This window comes from Hipposideros armiger, unplaced genomic scaffold (assembly GCF_001890085.2).
Source record: "Hipposideros armiger isolate ML-2016 unplaced genomic scaffold, ASM189008v1 scaffold_1097, whole genome shotgun sequence".
NCBI classification, from domain to species: Eukaryota; Metazoa; Chordata; class Mammalia; order Chiroptera; family Hipposideridae; genus Hipposideros; species Hipposideros armiger.
Window position 1 is genome coordinate 260,396 of NW_017732447.1, and position 18,936 is coordinate 279,331.

Here is an 18,936-nt window from a genome sequence, read left to right on the forward strand (position 1 = left end):
ATAGACCCTTGAGAATATGGAACATTTTTTTAATCAAAAAAATATATTTGATTTTGTGTTTATGTTTGGTAGGTTTCACAGACAATCTGTTGAAACAGCCAAGAAACTATTACTTGACTATCAGACTATATTAAAAGGGAAGTACCCATCCACGTCAGCTACATCATTAATACCGAATTCTATTATATCAGCTCCACCACAGAAATCTGAAAGGCCCACCATTATACCAGACCATTGGGATCAAGGTCAGAGACCCATGTTGAGTCCTAACAAATACCTACCTGTGCAGCCCATCCAGATGCCCAAATTAGAACAAGATTATTTTCAACTTCCAAGACAAAATCGCGTTCCACAAAGACTGGTTGAAATAACAGAAACAGACGTTTTAGCCAAGCAATGTTTGGAACCACAAGAACAGCCAAAGCAGTTTTCACAGACTGAAACACAACAGAGAGACTGTAAACCGGTCCCTAAAGAATCTCCTGTACTTTCAAGGACTTTGTCAGATGGCAGGCCACTAATATTACAGCATGCTAGTGAAATCGCTGAAACATCTAGGGCAACAACTTTTCAAATTTTAGGCTCCCAGCAAATATTGTCAGAGAACAATGAAAATACATCTTCTAAGCTAGCCAAACCTTCTTCATTCCTACCACTGGTAGCTGACCATCCTTTTAGTTCTCTGCCTTCCAAAGTTGAATCTGGAAAAATCCAGGAACACTTTTCAACCATGAGCAAGAGTGCAGTTTCTGTAAGCCATTCTCTAATCAGCCAAATGCAGGATAAGTCTTTGCCACCCTCAGAGAATATCACAGCTCAGCAAGGTCATCTAAAGGCTCTCCAAGAACAGTTAGACCTACAGAAAGAAGTTCTTCAGTTAAGACAGGAAGCTCAGGAACAGTTGCTTTTGTGCAAACAGAAAGAATTGGAAAGACAAACTGGCGTCTCTGTATTCCTGCCATCGGTACCTCTGGATTTGTTTACTTCACTGCCGTCTGCCAAAGCTGAATCAGGGAGAACCCGGGAATCTGCTCCAACCAGGAATGATACTGCAGTTTCCTCGGGCCATCCTGAGGTCCCCCAACTTCAGGATAGGCTTCTGAGTTTTTCACAGCCTGTCTTATCACAGCAAGATAATTTTAAATTTCTTCAACAATTAAATATTCAGAGGGACAGCCTTCAGGCTAGGCGAGAAGCCCAGGAAGTATTATGTGTGAATAAACAGGGTGAACTGGATGACAGAGTATGGTCTGACCATACTGTGCCCCCTTCTCTTTCACCTCAGGTAACTCAGCATGCATTTACTTCACTAATTTCTGCTGGTACTCAGTCTGGAAAAATCCAGGAGCAGTATTCATCAAAGAGTGATGAAGGCCTTCTTTCAAGCCAACCTGAAATCCCAAAATCTCAGGATGGCTCTTCGAGTTTCCTACAGCAGTTCCTACCTTTACATAATAGTTTGAAGTTGCTGCAAGAGCAGCTGACTGCACAGAGGGATGCTCTTCAGGCTAGACATGAAGCCCAGGCAGAATTACTTTTACATAAACAGAGGGATTTGACGGACAGTAAGTCTGGGCACACGAGTTGTTCATTCCCACCAGTGGTGGCTCAACATTCAGTTGCTTTGCAAGCTTATGCTAAAACTGAGCCTAGATTTCAAAACCTGTATTTGTCTGAGAAAGAGAGTACAGTTCCCTCAAGTCACTTGATAATCCCAACATTTCAGGATGAGTCTCTCAGTTTTCCACAGCATAACCTGCTGCAGCAAGAAAATTTGACAACACTCCAAGAACAGTCTAACATACAGAGGGTAATATGTGGTGCTAAACAAGAAACTCAGGAATTTGTATACCAACAAAGTGAATTAGAAAAAGGAGTTTATGAACAGACGGGCATCTCTTTATCCCTACCCCAGGAAGGTGAATCTGAAAGATGCAAGGAATTGATGTCAATCAAGAGCGACAGTACAGTTTTCGTAAGCCATCCAAAGAGCCCAAGATTTCAGGAAAGAGTGCTGAGATTTTCACAACAAGGTAATTTGGAGGGACACCAGCAATGGCCAGTTGCAGAGGAGGAGGCCCTTCATTGTAGCCAAATAACCCAAGGAAATATATCTTCTGAACAAACTGGTTCCTCCTCCTTCATACCCCGGTTAGGACCACTTTCATTTACTTCCTTACCTTCTCCTGAACCTGGTACAACCCAGGAACCTCTTTCAACAGAGAGTGATGGTAAAATTCCTTCAAGCCGTATTCACATCCCACAATTGCAGGATAGGCTTTTGAGGATATCACAACTTATCCAGCCTCGACAAGATAACTTGAATGCACTTCAAGAACAGTTAGCTACACAGAGGGAAGCCATTGTTCAATCTAGACAAGAAGCTCGGGAAGAATTACTGTTACATAAGCAGAGGGAGTGGAAGGAAGGAATATCTCCCGAGCATGTTGGCACCTCTTCCTTCTTACCCCTAAGTGTGCAGCACTCATTTGCTTCATTACCTCTTACTGAATCGGATAGAATCCAAGAACCTTTCCCAACTAAGAGCGATAATACGGCCCCCACAAGTCATTCTGAGGTACCAAGATTGCCTGATAGGCTTTTGGGTTTATCACAGCCTGTTTTACCTCAACAAGATACATTGCCCAGACAAAATAAATTTGAGGAAAAGTTATCTTCAGAGGATTTTATCCAACCTCATCATGGTGATTTGAAGGTATTTCAACAGCAGTTAGACATACAAAGGAAAACCATTCTATTTAGACAGAAAGCCCAAGAAGAATCGCTTTTGCAAAGACTAAATAAATTGGAGAAAAGGGTATTGTCTGAGCCACCTAGCTCCTCTTCATCCTTATTCCAGGGAGCACTGCCTGTTGCTGACCCTGAAAGAATCCAAAAACCTTTCCCAACAAGAAGTAACAATACTGTTCCCTCGAGTCATCCTGAAATCACCAAATCACAGGATAGGCTTTTGAGTTTATCACAGCTGCCCCAGCAAGATCATCTGACAGCACAATTGGACTTTCAAAGGGAAGTGGTACATTCAAGTGAGAAGGTCCAGGAAGAACTGCTTCTAAACAAAAAAATTAAGTTGATCGAAAGTGAATCTTCTGAGCACGCTATTCCCTTTATTCCACCCAAGGAAAGAGAGCGTTTCTTTATTCCACTACCTTTTGCTGAAGTTAAATCTAAAGACATTTGTGAACTGGATCCATTCAAGAATGAACATATAGCTCCTTCAAGTGATTCTGTGACCCCAAAATTTCAAGGTAGACTTTTGAGTTTTTCACAGCCTATCTTAGCTCAACAAGATAACTTGGGATTTCAGAAGCAATTGGATCTACAAAAAGAAGTCCTGTATTATAGCCAAAAAGCCCAGGAGGAACTGCTAGCACAGAGACAAACAGCACTGCAACAGCAGATACAGCAACACCAAGAGATTTGGAAGGATTTATTTAAAGACAGTCAGGTATGTATTAAACTTGAGTATCTAAGAATTACGTAATAGAGTTGGCCTGACTCAGACAAGCTGTTTGTTTTCATCTTAGGCCTAAATAAATTCTTAGTTACTGAGAATAAGTGGTTTTACCTTAACTGCTTTAATTTTGTACCTTAAACAATGTGGAAATTAAAACAAAAACTTGAACTACTTCACCTGGTATTTATGAGGTTAACAGTTATTTGAAGCCCAACTAATCTCAGTCAGTAGTTTGATACAATCAAATGCAAACACTCTTAAAAATGTAGATTGTTATTTGAAGTTTTTTTATAAAGGGCTTTTGGCTTTCCATGAGAAGATTAAATTGTAAAGTAACCAGTTAGCAGAATTTCTCTTATACAAATAGCAGACCTTGTGCTTTCTATAGCACTTCATTGACATTGGTTTATAAATCCAAACCAGTACCAGCTCTTTCTTTAAGTGCCAACATTAACACCTATTGTATAATTGGCAAGATTTTAGGCTGACAGACAGCTGGACCTGCTGCTTGTTACTGAATTATTGAGAAGACTGGCATGGTCACTTAGACATTCATATATGGGAGACAGGAGTATATTCTCTTAAATATGAATGTGTCCCTTTTACTTTAAAAAGCCATTTCCTAAATTAGCTTAAATAGAATTCTAGAAATCCTTTGTTCAGGAGAAGCCTGAGTTGAGTTCATGAGAACTTGAGTTCTAGGGGTTTACCAGTCATTTGAAGGAAAAGTAATGGGAAAAGAAAGGCAGGGGGGATACTCAAGTAAGACCTCATGTTGAAAGGTACAATGGAGGCTAAGTGTTTAGGTTGGAGGCTGTGAGTGGTTGTACTTTCCAATGGAAATATATCACCCTTCCTATATTAGAAGCATTTCTCATTTTATACCTGTGGATAAAGTTGTAATAGTGTGATTGATGGAACTATTTATTTGGTTGAGGTTCTAATTTAAGAGGGAGATAAAAATCTAAAGAATGCTTTACATGACCCCTCATCCTGTGTCATCCCCCTCCCCCATCTGTCTACTATTTCAGACAAGGAAGCCCACACTTGAAAATTATTTAAAGACCCAGATGCTCAGGGAACAGCTTCCTCATCTCCAAGACCAAGCAAGAGAGGATCCTGCAAATGATAATCAGCTACTTTCAGAAGATAGTAGTAAGATAAGTGGTAAGATAATCGATTTTGTTATAATTATTCCACTTATTATTCTTTGCTTTCACTTCCTGCAACTTGTTATTATAGTTGAAGAGAAGTTTGTAGTATGTTAATAGATTTTATCATGCCTGACTTTATCATTGACTTGATAGGTGAGCATCTGAACAAAGAACTGGGTTCGAGAGCCTCAAAGCCACCGGTAGCAAAAGTTAAATGTGGATTGGACTTGAACCAACATGAACTTAGTGCTATACAAGAGGTGGACTCACCAGCAAGTGGCAGACCTTCTATACTAGGTAAACAGATGGTTTGATGAAATATGGTTTCCTAATAGTTTGCCAGTTTTCTACATTTTTTTCAGGATGCTAATTTTTTTGTTATTGGTGAAGAAACTTGTCTTTGAGTACTTAGGGAAAAAATGGCTTGCATAAATTATATATAAAATTTGGACTTAAAGAAATGTGGCATTAGGTAACTAGTTTTTTCTTGTATATGGGGAGACCAGTTTACTGTAGACAAAAATTCTTTGATATCCCATATTCTGACACTTGCTTCTATCTGCTTCCTTTGATCACTCTGCCTTTTAAACCTGCCTCTTTAGGATATAACTCAGTTTTTTCTCTTTTCCCTTGTTGCTCTTCTATTTCAGTACCTTCGTTGTTCTTGTCCTGTATCTTTTATATAGTAAGTATTATGTTTAAAATCCTGGCTTTAGGGACAATTAGGTCTATTTCTTCACTGTACTTCTTTCTAGATCCACTTGTCTAGAAAAATTCCTCCCTGAGATCCTTAGTAAATAGCCCTATTTGAGTTTCATAATTATTTTTAGATTTCAGACTCACCAAATAATTTTCTTGATCAAACTTATCAAAGCAAACCCTTTTTAAAGAGGGAAATTAACTTTGTCAATAGGAAAGATATGTAGAAGTGTAATGTTAATGTTAGCTATTTTGGTCTTCAGCCATAAAATATTATATCTTTGTTTCTGATTAACAGAATTAAGGAATACACCTGAAACTAACAATAAACAAATTTTTTTTAAAAAAGAAGAAAGGTAGAGGTGGAGAGTAATTGTTAAGAATGAGTCCCCTTTCTGCTTTCTTACTGTGTCTTACGGAACTTACAGAGTAATGATTTTATTTATTACTAGGCCTTAGAAGCTTTTTTCCTATTTTGCACTATTTGGCAAACCACAACTTCAGGAATTGATTGGTACTTTCCCTAATTCAAAATGAGCATTAGGAAATTCTCAGCATTGATTCAAATAATTTAATGAATTGTGACCGAGGTTGCAAAATGTCATCTTGTCTAAAAGGGAAAGCTACATACTATTCTATTCCCTCACCTCCACCTGCTTAACTTTCAGCCTTCTTTGTTAGTGACTTGTACCCATATACAAGCCTTGACACTCTCTTGTCTACCTCTCCAGCACCCGTAAGTCACCAGCTCTTCTCAGCTTTGCTTCGTCAGCTCTGGAATCTGTCCACTTCTTTCCATTCCCATTACCACTCATTTAATTCAGGCCATCCTTTCTTTCATGATCGACTGCTACATCTCCCAGTGTCTCTCCGGTTCCATTCTAGCTTTACTCGAGTTCATTTTCCCATGGTATATTTAGAGCAGTCTCCCTTTATTTTTCCCTGTTTAAAAGTCTTCAGTGGTTTCCCTTTGATTCAAGGAATAAGTTCAAATTAAGGCTAAGTCCCCTTCACCTACCAGGCCCTTCATGACCTTGCCCTTCCTTTAGGGTTGGCTTAAGTGCCACTTGTCTGGTAAACTTTCCCTGAATTGTCAACTATCTCTCTCATGTGCTGTTTGGGAGCTTTTTATTATAGCCTTTATCATACCATTTGGGGTAATATTTTTAATTAAAATATTATAGCCAAATAGTTTAAAAGGCAAAAAGTGCTGAAAGGTTATAACATGAAACAGTATTTCTTCCTGCCCTACCCACCCCCTTACCCCTTATTCCTACTCACAGAGGCAGTCACTTTTCAAGTCTTTCAATGTTTCTTCTTGGTGTACCTCTGTAGTTGGCAATGGATTTTAGCAAAAATTAAGCTAAATTATCATTATACTGATGTATAAATATTTTTCACTGCTGGCACAATTAGTATTCTATGATTATACTTTCTGTTTGTAAAACTTTTTTTCCTATCGTAAATTGTCTCCTTTTTCATTTGCTTACAGCTTCTCTTGAATGCGTCTTCCCACACTAACACTTCTGTTAAGTATCTCTAATATGTTGGGTTGTCGGAAAAGTCATGACACATTTTTGCAACAAAAAACATAGAAGAAATATGTCATGACTTTTCTGACAACCCAATAATTTGAGATCACATCATTTTCTGTTTGTGGAAAACCTTTTAGTTGAAAGTTAGATGACCTATGTCATGCATTTTTAATAAGAGTGTTGCCCCCAAAGGAGATGAAAATTGGTTCTTGATGAGGTGAAAAAGTCTTAACTCTTTTTATGTACCACAGCACAGATGTACATAGAAAGATACACAGCATATCTATAGTTATTAAAATTTCATGGAGTTAGGTAATTAAAAAAAATAAAACTCTAAAAAGGCGGCTTAGGTGGGTGACAATAAAAGTAATGTTGAAAAACATTGGTCTATATTGATATTTCACTTTTCTTTTCTACAGTTTATTTCTTTTTCTTTAGGTTTTATTTTCTGGGAGAATTTCCTCAACTTTTTCTTCTAACTTGTTTTTATGAACTTTTATATTGACTATCAAATAGTAATTGGGCTTTTTTGTTGTTGTTTTTAAAGATTTTATTGGGGAATTGAGGGAGGGGAACAGTGTTGGGGAATTGGGGAAGGGGACCAGCCAAGTTGTTGTTCTTCAGTCTTCGTTGTGGAGAGCGCCAGTCGCCACCTGGCTTCCCGTCGGCAGCTCGTGGCCTCTAAGCTCAAGGTGCTGTGTTACAATCTTAGTTGTGGGTGTGCGTAGCCACCATCCCATGCGGGAGTCCAACCAGCAGCTTTGTTTTTAAGAGTGCACACACTATCCACTGAGCCATCCGGGCGGCAGCTCAACTCAAGGTGCCGAGTTCAGTCTTAGTTGCGAGTGGGCACAGCCGCATGCAGGATTCAAACCCGGCAGCCTTGTTGTTAAGAGCGCATGCTCTATCCACTGAGCCATCTGGGCAGCAGCTCAGCTCAAGGTTCCAAGTTCAGCCTTAGTTGCGAGTGTGCGTAGCCCACCATCGAATAGGCAGTCTTGTTGTTACACCAACTGAGCCATCCTGCCACCTGTTGGCAGCTGAGCAACAGCTCAGCTCTGGTGCAGCATCACTGGCCCATGTGGAAATCAGACCGGCAGCCCTGGTGCTCAGAGCTCGTGCTCTTAAGCCAACTCTTAACCAACTGAGTCACTTGGCCAGTTCTCAAATTGTAGTTTTTAAAAGCTTGCTCTTTTTTCTGATTTATTTTCCTTTTTCATAGCATCCTGCTAATTATTACCTGCTTTGAATATTTATAGTTTTTTGTTTATTTGGGTTCCTGTATTTTCTGTTTGTCTGAGTTCTCTTGTTCCTTTTTTTGTTGCTTTTCTGATATTTTAGAGACTTTATCTAATAGCTTGCATGTTGGAGTGGGACGCTGAACGACTAATTGGGAATTTTGTAGGTGGGGACCTGATGTATTGCTGGATTTCATTGGAAAAGGTGGCTTTTCATGAGGACCCTCAATGTGTTTTAAGGCAGTTTACAGTTTAGTTTCTTACACAAAGCTACTCCAAGCTTGATACAAACCTGGCTGCTGCTGTTGTGCAGCCAGATGCCAGACTTGGGGGATCTGGGTTGAGAATGCAGACTTTAATACCCGTTTTTTTTTTTAATGGCATTTTGTCTCTTCCTTCAACCAATGAACCTTGCAGTCCCTGATCCCCCTGAATTCAGAGTGTATCGCATTCAGTTTCTCCAGAGAATAAACCTTTAGTCTATGCCAGGGATGTCCCTGGATGGGAGGGATTTGTCCCAAGTAATCAAAGTGTAACATTCACCACTCTGGTCAAGAAGTAGAATGTTAGAGAACTCCATAAACTCTTCCCTGTACCCTCCCAGCTACTATCCGCTCATTCTCCCCAGGGTGAACCCCTGTGTTGCTTTCTTATACCACAGATTAGCTATGGCTATTTTTGAATTTTATATTATGAATGCATGTTATGTCTTCTAATAGTATTAATGGTTAGTAAATTCCCCAGGCATTTTTCCTGTGATTAGTCAATTCTGAAGCATTATCTGATTTTAAGAAGTCGGTATATTGGGGGTGGGGTGGGGGGAGAAAAAAAAAGAAGTTGGTATATCATTAAACACTTAGGAAAATAATTTAAAGGCCTTGTGAAAGATAAGTAGTTATTTTCTTGCTATATAAGTCAAATCTTTAAGAGTTTAGATTTTTGCCCCATAATCTAAGTTGCCATTTTAATTTTGTCTAGTGCTAGAAATCTAAGTGGAAATCTAATGAGTCAATTTTTTTCCCTATCAGGTAAACCAGATTTTTATCAAGACAGAGACCCCCTGAGGGTTTCTATAAGTCGAGAACAAAGTTTCCTTAGGACCCCACTGGACCATGGTCCTTTTGGTCATCCCCTCCCGATTGCCCAGAATGTCTGTGGTGATGACTCTGATGAAGCAGGTGAGAGAGAAAGATGTTGAAAGTGGAATTGCTGTGAGCAAGGGTATGTGGACAAAGGATTTTAAATGTAGTGTTACTTGTAATGAAAAATGCTGAATACCTTCGTTGACTGTTGGGAATAGAATCATTATGGTGCCACCCATACTGTGCAGTTCTGTGTAGTGTTAAATGAGGGTGAGAGAATCTGTTCATGCTTTGAAAATTGTCTGGATGATAATCACCAAAGTGCTGGTACAGGCTTACCTTTGTTGGAAGACTGGGTTTCACTTTCTATTTTGTATGTTCACGTATTATAGATTTTTTTTTTTACAAGAAGCATGTATTATTTCTGCACAGAAAAAGTTGAAGTTTATTTAAAGAATAATTAACTTTGCTTTGCAACTGTTTCACTAAATAAATGCTAGTAGGAAGTATGTGACGGTATGAGGTTTTTACGTTGACAACCTCTATAAATTTCGTGTTTAAGCCTATTCATAACAATTCACATTTAATTAAATACTATTAAATATTATAAATTTTATCTTTCAAAAATTCTCTCTGTGGCTTTCTAAATATTATGTTTACTTTTAATCAGATTTTTTTTTTTAACTTGATTGGGGAACACTGTGTTTTTCCAGGACCCATCAGCTCCCAGTCAAGTAGTTGTTTCAATCTAGTTGTGGAGGGCACAACTCTGCGGCCTATGTGGGGATCGAACCGGCAACCGTGGTGTTATGAGCCCACGCTCTAACCACCTGAGCCAACTGGCCACCCCCATGTTTACTTTTAAATATTTGGAAATTAAAGACAGTTATAAGGAAAAAACTTTAAATCTCTTAATTCTGCCACCCAAAACCAACCAGTGTTGTTATTCTTGCCTTAGAATTTATGCATATATTTAACAAGCTGTTTTACAAGTATAATATATTTACCCTACAATGGATAGTTCTAGTATTGCTTTACTAGTTCTAAAGACCTTTTAAGTAGTTACCTTTTCTAACCAGATTTCATTTTAGCTGTCACATATACTTGAATGATTATCTTAGTTTTATCTATAGTTTAATAGAATGAGAGATGAGAGAGACCTATTCTCTTTTTGAGAGTTTATAGAAAAATTGACTGTAGCATCTTTTTTTTTTAATTGGAGCTTGAAATAACTGCAAAGGATATAATTTCCAGTGAATTATAATTTTTGACGTTTTAAAGTAAAACTGTAACATCATTCTTTTAGCTTTAGCTGATGGATACTTGTATTTCCTTTTTATTCTACTGTTGATATCTTCTAGCCAAAGACTACCAGGAAAACACCTGTCCTTGAACAAAGCTAGGTGTTTTGACTTGTTGCAGTAAGGAGAATTGCCACCACAGGGAACCATGAGGTGTCTCAATAAAGAGGGTAGTAGAAAGGACTTACCTGTAAGATTTTTCTTGTATTAGGTGATTTTGAGGAGGATTCAAGGAAATAGGGCTTTGCTTATTAGTATTAGACGTTATCAGGGAGCAGGGTAATTCTATTTGGGGGTACCTAAAAAATTCTTATTCAGGAGGTAGGAATAAGGTAGTGAGGCTAATTAAAGCTGTAGCTGATAAAGCAGCAGCAGGCACTCAACATTGGCCAGGATAAGAAGATGCGCCGGCATTTTTGTTGTCTGGATAATATTCATGATTTTGTCTATTCGGCGATGAGTGTGGGTGGTCTGTTTTTTGTCTTGATCCACAGAGTGGACTTTTCTGTTATTAGTGTTCTGTGAAATCATTAATGTTTAAGAGAACACCAAGGCCTAGCTGATAGTGCCTGGCTCTCAGGGGCCGCTTTTGTCCTTCTGGTAATCATCCCCAGATTTGTATTGTTTTTATCTTAGAGGGGAGGATCTTAGTTTTCTTCCTCCTCCTCCATTTCCCTCCCATCACTTCATTGAGGTCCTCATCATCTCGCCTTTATTTCTTAATAGCTTTTAGGTGGTACTGCTTGCATTTGTAGGAAAGCAGGAAATGTTGCCTTCCTGAATAGCATGGGAAGATTGCTCTGGGTAAGGCACCGCTTTCATGACGTCACTTCTCCTTTTTAGGAGCCTCCTAATGGGTCCCTACTATCAGTGAACTGTATTCCAAACCAGTGACAGGAATATCTGTTCCAGCTACTTTCGGGGACCTATTTATTGAATTCTTCAACATCTTAAATAACTCTGACTTTACACTTTTCTCCAATTTTTATTTTTCATTTTTTACCACTACTGAAATGTTACCCTGTTCACTCATCTCTCCTCTGGGGGAAATCATCTTGGCGTGATATACAGAGAACAGTATATAATTGTATGAATTTAAAAACCTCAGATAAACTTCTAATGTCCCAACTAGCTTTTGAAATGAGATGTTTAAGAAAAAATAACAACTCACTGTAAAATTTCACTATCTCTTATTTTCTTAAAATTCTAGTGTGTATTGAAGCAACCAAGTAACAGTTTAATGGTTAAATCAATTATGTCACAATAATATATTTTTAAATGAACTAGACTAGGAGACAGTAAAAAATTGTATTTAAAAATACATTGTATTTTACTATAATAGTTGGTATTAGCTTTATCTTCATTATCCATAACATAATATAGATATTATTTTACAAATATATATATATATATATATATATATATATATAAACACACACATACAGATATGTGTGTGTGTGTGTCTATGTCTGTGTCCTGGGTTATCTTTTAGAAAAAATTTCCTACACAAACACTTAAATATACTTTTTTTTTTTTTTTAGCTGAGCCATCCTGCCACCTGTTGGCAGCTCAGCTTGGGCCCAGAATCGAACTGCTGTTGCTCAGAGCTCAAACTCTTGAGTGAGCTCTTAACCAACTGAGCCTCTCGGCCAGCCCAAGAAACATACTTCTAATGTGCATGATCTCTTTTAATAATATGGTGATAATGAGACAAATCTTTAGTTTATACTTGGTGGAGCTGTTTTAATTTTAATCTATTTTAGAACCACAGACAGCAATATGCCTTGGCCGGCTTTCTCACAAATATTAACTGTTGGGAGTAAGAGAAAAATTAACTCAGAATACTTGAATTATTAATAGTGAGACAAAAACTATAATTTTACATGTATTTTAGTATTTCAAAGATAATTAGAAGTAATTCATAATAAAAGCAATTCATGCACATTGTGATTTTAGAAAACACTAAAAGCTATAGACATAAAATTCCTCATTGCCCTACCATTCATAGCAGCCATGGGTTGTACTATGTTTTTCTTTTTGTCTTTGTTATATGCATTTTTTTCAACTTTGAGATCATACTGTATTTATGATCGAATATTCTTGCTTCTGCACTTAAAATAACCAAAATATTTCCCATCACATTGGCTCTTTTTAAAAGAGTTTTATTCATAGAATAACAATAACTGCAGTTTTCCAGGAAAAAAGTATATTGTGCTGACGAGTAAATGTTTGAATAATAAAATGAATGATTTTTTTCTGTTTGTTTTTTTTTCTTTTTGGTCTAAGATAAGGCAACTATACAAGCAAAATATGAAAGAAATGTGTAGGACAGCAGGAAATGATGCCCTCTGGTGACAAGAATTAAATATGTCATAATCCAAACCTTTTCCCCCCCATTTCAGTCAAGGTCAAGGAGGCTATGGTTGAGAATCATGCAGTATTAAGTTACACTGTGGAGGAAGGACGTACATATCCGAGTCCAGCTGTGGAGCCAAACAAGGTTAGTCATGCCTTAATGTGCACTACATTGTTAGAGCTATTTGGCTTTATATTCTTTTGTTTAGTTCACAGAAGTTGTGAAATATTAAAGTGTGTTCTCTGAGATCTGCTCTTACTTAAGTGGATCAATGATGAAAATAGCCAAATCTGAGCATCAGAAGGCCTTCCGGTCTACCTGATGTATGATCTCTCTAGTTCTGAGAAGCAAACGTATAAACAGTAAGNTGAGGAAAAGAAGGATACTCTTCATTTGCAACATCTGATTAATTTGGAAGACTAAATCCTATTGTTTTCACTGTGTTGAATGCAGCACCCATTTCCATCCCATGTATCCTCCCAAATAAACAAACCCCACATTTTTAGTGTAGTTCAATTGCTAATTGAACCTTGATATTTGTCACCAGAATCATGTATAAGTATCATGGTTGACGTGTGTGTGTGTGTGTGTGTGTGTGTGTGTGTGTGTGTGTGTGTAAAGGTGGTGGCAGATAGTTGAGGACTTGCTAAGGGATGAATGAGAATCGGGGGTGGGAGATAACGTGTGTATGAAAGGCTAATCAGTTCTGAGCAATGATGAAAAGGTTTTACTGCTGACCTTTATAACCATGAAGGTTTCTACACTTGACCTGAGCTCAGAATTGGGAACTGCTAATGTTGGTGATTTGGGTTTTTTTTCTAGATATTACTTCCAACATTGTGATCTAATGTTCCCCTTAATTTTTAGGCTGAAACACAAGAGATTTATCATGAGCCAGTATCTTCAATAACTATTTCTACTGGGAGCTTAAGTTATGAAAACACAGATTTGAGCTTTACAGATCCAGGTAATAATGTCAAAATATTTGTAAATAAATTGAAAGACCGGCACCAGTTCAGTTACAATACAGTGGTAAGAGCAAACATTTCTTTTGACATTGTGCTGGGAGATTTTTTTTCTTTAAATCTCAAAAGTAAAGTTTTCATGCCTGATAGAATATTGCACACTGTAATAATCTAAACATGGTGGCAGTCACAGGCCTGCAGACCCTTGAGGATGCGCTGTGGATCCCCCACAGCCCTTTCAGAAGTATCCACTGACGTCACATTCCCCCTTTCAGTGGGAAGCTATCTGAACAGATTTCTTGGTTTCACCGATCCCTTGTCAATATATATTGTTATGCCTCTCTACCAAAATTCACCTCTAAGGAGGTACCCAGCCATTAAAATGTTCATTAAACTCAATTTTCAGAGTCATTTTCAGAGCATGTGGACCATAGGGAACAAGAATCTACCCCTGGCAAAGAAGAGGAAACAGTTATTTTAAGTTCTGTAGTTCCTCCATCACAAGTTATTTATCAAAGGCAGGATTCTTGCGATGTTCTTAAACCTCTGTTGCCAACAGTGGAAAAATTCACATCTGGTCAAGTGCACATTCAGCAGATGACAGACAAGTACATAAATGAAGCAAATTTGATGACTGAAAAAACAGACTTGTGGGGTAAAATTATTTTGAACAAATACTTTCATATGAACTGTTTTTAACTTTTAACTTTCATCCTTTTTAGTTGTAAGTAGTGATTAAGCTCCATGTTTTTATGGCCTGCTGTGGCAGTTATGCCATGGAAAACATTGAGGGCAGTTAGTGAGAGGGGGGACTTGGAACCAATTAGACTGACAGAAGAACACGTAGAAGAGTTTAGCAGATCTTCCTTTCCTGTTGAAAAGTTAGCTACAACAGCTCAAGGCAGTCGTATTCCCAATATTGAGAACAAGACCTCAGAAATCACACAGACATGTATTTGACCCCTACTTTGACCATTTTACCAGCTGTGAGACCATGGGCAAGTTACTTGTTCATCTTCTAAAAGAGGGATCTTAATGATTAAATGAGATAATGCACATAAAGTATAATGTCTTGCCCATAGTAACAAGTACAGTGAGCTTCTTTTTTTTTTTAATTATTGACCTGAAGTGAGCTAAGTGAGAATAACAAAGCTTATAGCAAAGCAGTGATCATAATGGCCTCTTACTCCTAATTAACCTCATAAGACTTTGGGCCTGGTAGAAATGGAGACATATTTGTCAATGGTTTTAGTCATTTGAGAGTATCGCCATTTTTTTTACATTAGAAATAATGATAGGACTTGATTTGAAAACATCTGATAATGAAAAAAATGGAAGTAATTTTGTTGAATTAGTTACCTAAAAGTAAGCTTTTAGGAATATTTATTAATACTACTTTTCTAGGCTTTATTTTAAAAATAAATTTATCTTTTTTCTCAAAATTCCAACAGCTGACCTTGACTTTCCAGAATTGGAACACAGTTTTCCAAACTTTCATCATCAGCTGTTTAAACCCTTAGAACCACATCCAGATTTTGATTGCTCATCAGTATCCTCTGGGATTTCTCAGGAATGCAGAGACTTTTACCAGGTACATTGAAGTAGGTGCTTCATTGCAGTGAATTTCCAAGAAGTCTGTCAAACTTTCTGCTGTTAGAACACAACAATGGTTGTTAATTTTGGCTGCCAATTAGAATTGTGTGGAAAGCTTTTAAAAATCCCAGTGCCCAGACTGCTCCCTAGACCAATTAAATCAGAATCTCTAGGAGTGCTCAGATAGCGGGATTTATTTTTATAGCTCCCCAAGTGATTCTAGTGTGGAACCAAGATTGAAAATAGCTGCATTAGAATTTGTCCTGTCAGCCTTATGTCCAGCTAGTATGACCCATAAAAGGCTTGAGAATATTTTTGTTTGCTTTTATATTTTTGTTTGTTTTACTTGAATGAAATTCAGCCTTAAACAGTTCAGATAAATACAATTTTGTAAAATTTAAAGTCTCGTTGTATGCAGTAAAGGTGCTAAGATTCCAGCCTGGGTCTTTCTACTCCACATCCTGACATCCAAGACTGCTGTACATAGTTCCCGCTTATCAGAAAACTTCATCATGTTCTCAACTTAGTCTGGTTAATTCAGTTTGTTTTCTAAATAATCTTTTTACAAAATCTCATGTTGACTGAAATGGAAGAATTGGATTTGAATAAGCAATTATTAGTGTGATAGCAGAGTGGCAAGTAAGGAAGAGTAATACCCGAGTAATATCAATAATGCCTATTGACTCAACTTGTAATGCATAATCAGTATTTCAGCATTTCCCTGCTGTTTTCCATCAGAGCTCAGACTCTTCATGTGAAAGCCATCATGCACCTATATCATCCAAAAGCACAGCTTCTTTTATAGCACTAAGGAGGACCAGCCTGCGTTCTCCTAACACAAGCCTCAATCAGCAACCTGACCCTAAGGTGGCTCAAACTGCAGCTCAGAGTTTTGCCACAGGAAGCATTGTTGAGGGTATGTATGATTAAGTTAGAAAAAGTTAAAATCCAGTACATTTTTTCTTAATTGTTTACATTCTTTTTTCTTGCAAATTGTGCCTAGCAGCAGTGGCCTCCATTTGGCTACAGCCCAACAGCTGCTGCTTCCTTTAGGTAGGACCCAGCCTGTTTTGCACAGCCCCCCGTTACCCTGCACTTGTATTATCTCTTAGCCCTGTGAGCATCTGGGTTTGTAATCCTTGCAGAAGATATTTTCAGTTATCCCATAAGTCCTCCGTTCCTGTCCTCACCCATCCTGAGTTACAGGTTGTTTCTGTATTTGTTTAAATAACAGAGGTAATGTGTGCTCAGTTTGCATTTTCACAGTGGTGAACTTAATAAAATAAAAAACAAAAATGCTGCCTCTTGCTCAGCTTTCCTACCTTCACCTTAACAGTTAAGGACCCTTCTAAATCTTTTTGTACAAATTTTATACACACACATACACAAGATGCACATGCTCGTTTTAACCTAAGTCCTTCTGTTATTACAAAATCAGTATTTGTTTCTCTTACGGGGGGAAAATGTCCTCATTGTGTCTAATAGCCAAATTTTGAGTTAAATAATATAGGTGAAACTACATGGTGTGAGCAGTTTGAAAATTGCTGACCATCCTTAGCTTTCTATTCATGTTTACATACATCAGCTTTCCTAAAATTGTAGGAAGTCACCTTTGCAATGTCCTCAAACTGTTAGGGACTGTATGTATCTGTATCCAAGTTTTATAACATGATGATTAACTGATTTCTTAAACTTCTTAATGCAGGATCTGAACAATCTTTTCAACAACTTCTGCCAGAATTTTCTTCACAGGAGGGAAGCCAGCATGCTGATCTACCAAGTATTTTTAGCATTGAAGCAAGAGCATCTTCCCAAGGCATGGAAAATCAGAACTACGCCCCTGAACAGACTGAAATGTTACAAAATAAGAAAAAAAGTGTTCATTTTCAGCTCTCTGTAGGAAATCTGCAAAGCTCAGTCTTGAGTTCATCTGGTGAAGCTAATGTGTTTCATCAGTTAAATCTACAGCATAGCACTCCGTGTGGTTCCACCTCTAGTGAATGCTCAGAGAAAGACCAACTAGAAGGCAGGAAGGAAAGACTGGCCTCTGAAGAACTATCAGAAAGGGGGGTTGATACAGTGCTACCAAGTCAAGGACTTGCTGAAGATGATGAAAATGGAAACCGGGGGGTTTTAAATATAAATCCACACATACAGGAAATTGGCTCACAATTATGTGTAGGAACAGTGGAAATGGGAACTTCAACTCAGACACCATATTCATTAACTCCCCAGAATGAAAAATATTTTGAGAACTCAACTAAAACAGAAACTCCAAAAACCATACGAAATCAGTCTCAGCTATCACAGTCAGAGCTGTTTTTAAGTTCTGGATCGTTTTCACTACAGAGCTCCATTCCAGTCTGGGTAAGTGAATCTGTTGTATAAATAACGTTTAAATTCATTTTCCGGAAATACTTTTGAAACAAAATTCAAGAGGAACAAGGCTTCTTGTTGATATACCTGAGGTAGTCAGTATTGTAATCACTGGAAATCTCGATATCTGAATTTTACAAAAGATATTTCCGCCCCATTCATGTATCCCTGCTCCAGCTTCCGCCGAGGAATGGGGGCGGCCAGTGCTTCAGCAGTGCTGAACCTCACCTCATTGCACTGCATTGAATTAATCTGCTTGGTTTCAACTCGTCACCTGAATCTAGTGTTGTCCTACAAATAAGAATGTTGTACTAGATGGAAAATAAAGGCTGTATCTGGACTACAGATGTGATTTGGCTGCTTTTGGATTTTTTTTTGCGAATTCTCGTTTGATATTTAATAAAAGATGGTATTTCCCTTAAAAAGTTATTCTGGCAGCAGTGGCCTCCATTTGGCTGCAACCCAACAGCTGCTGCTCCCTTTAGATAGGATCCACCCTGTGGTTCTGCACACCCCCCGTTAACCTGCCCTTAATCTGAGCATTTCCATTTGTAATCCTTGTAAAAGATATATTCAATTATATTATTTCACCCATCCCTAAACCCTCCCCAGTATTTATGAAAGTGGGGGTGTACTACCTTGGTCTCTGTTCTTCCTCCATAATGTACATTTTCACATTTTTAATGTTTAAGGCTATTTTTGGTTTCCTTTAATTTTATTGCACAGGAGACAGAGTCTGGCCATGGTATAATGGAAGAACCAGAACTCACATTAGTAAGCACCAGTGATATCAGTATTGCTGAAATGGATTTTGCAAACTTAACCCTTGAAGAAAAGAGAGACAATGAAGCAACAAGCTTTCAGGTAAATTTTCTCTAATATACACTTCATTTGTACAGCCACCTATAGCTGAGAATTGGGAATAGACGTCTTCACTTTTCTTTCCACATGGCATTTTTCTCCCATTAAGGTTATTTGCAAACTAATTTCCTTCCCCATACTGCACTTACTTGCAGTAATCTACAGTGAACAGGAGAGGCTTAATGTGCTCACAGCCAAAATTGACAGCTGACAGGAAAGGCCTCTCAAACCCCCAGGAACATGGTCCTAAACACATGTATTTCTGGTAGTCGATTTCAGACTTGGCTTGGAATTCATG

General features: G+C 38.0%; 1 protein-coding gene across 8 annotated transcripts in view; it reads left to right on the forward strand.

Moving 5' to 3' along the window:
- CEP295 (centrosomal protein 295) overlaps positions 1–18,936 on the forward strand; it is a 50,160-nt gene that overhangs the window by 29,447 nt on the left and 1,777 nt on the right. For 5 of the 8 annotated variants that reach the window (XM_019632188.1, XM_019632187.1, XM_019632191.1 and 2 more), the window contains 10 exons: positions 73–3,469; positions 4,510–4,645; positions 4,786–4,929; positions 9,133–9,282; positions 12,890–12,987; positions 13,711–13,810; positions 15,260–15,399; positions 16,140–16,317; positions 17,107–17,768; positions 18,504–18,641. In XM_019632188.1, the coding sequence (XP_019487733.1) occupies positions 73–3,469; positions 4,510–4,645; positions 4,786–4,929; positions 9,133–9,282; positions 12,890–12,987; positions 13,711–13,810; positions 15,260–15,399; positions 16,140–16,317; positions 17,107–17,768; positions 18,504–18,641 (5,143 nt within the window). The other 3 variants (XM_019632195.1, XM_019632190.1, XM_019632194.1) reach the window with 3 other exon arrangements.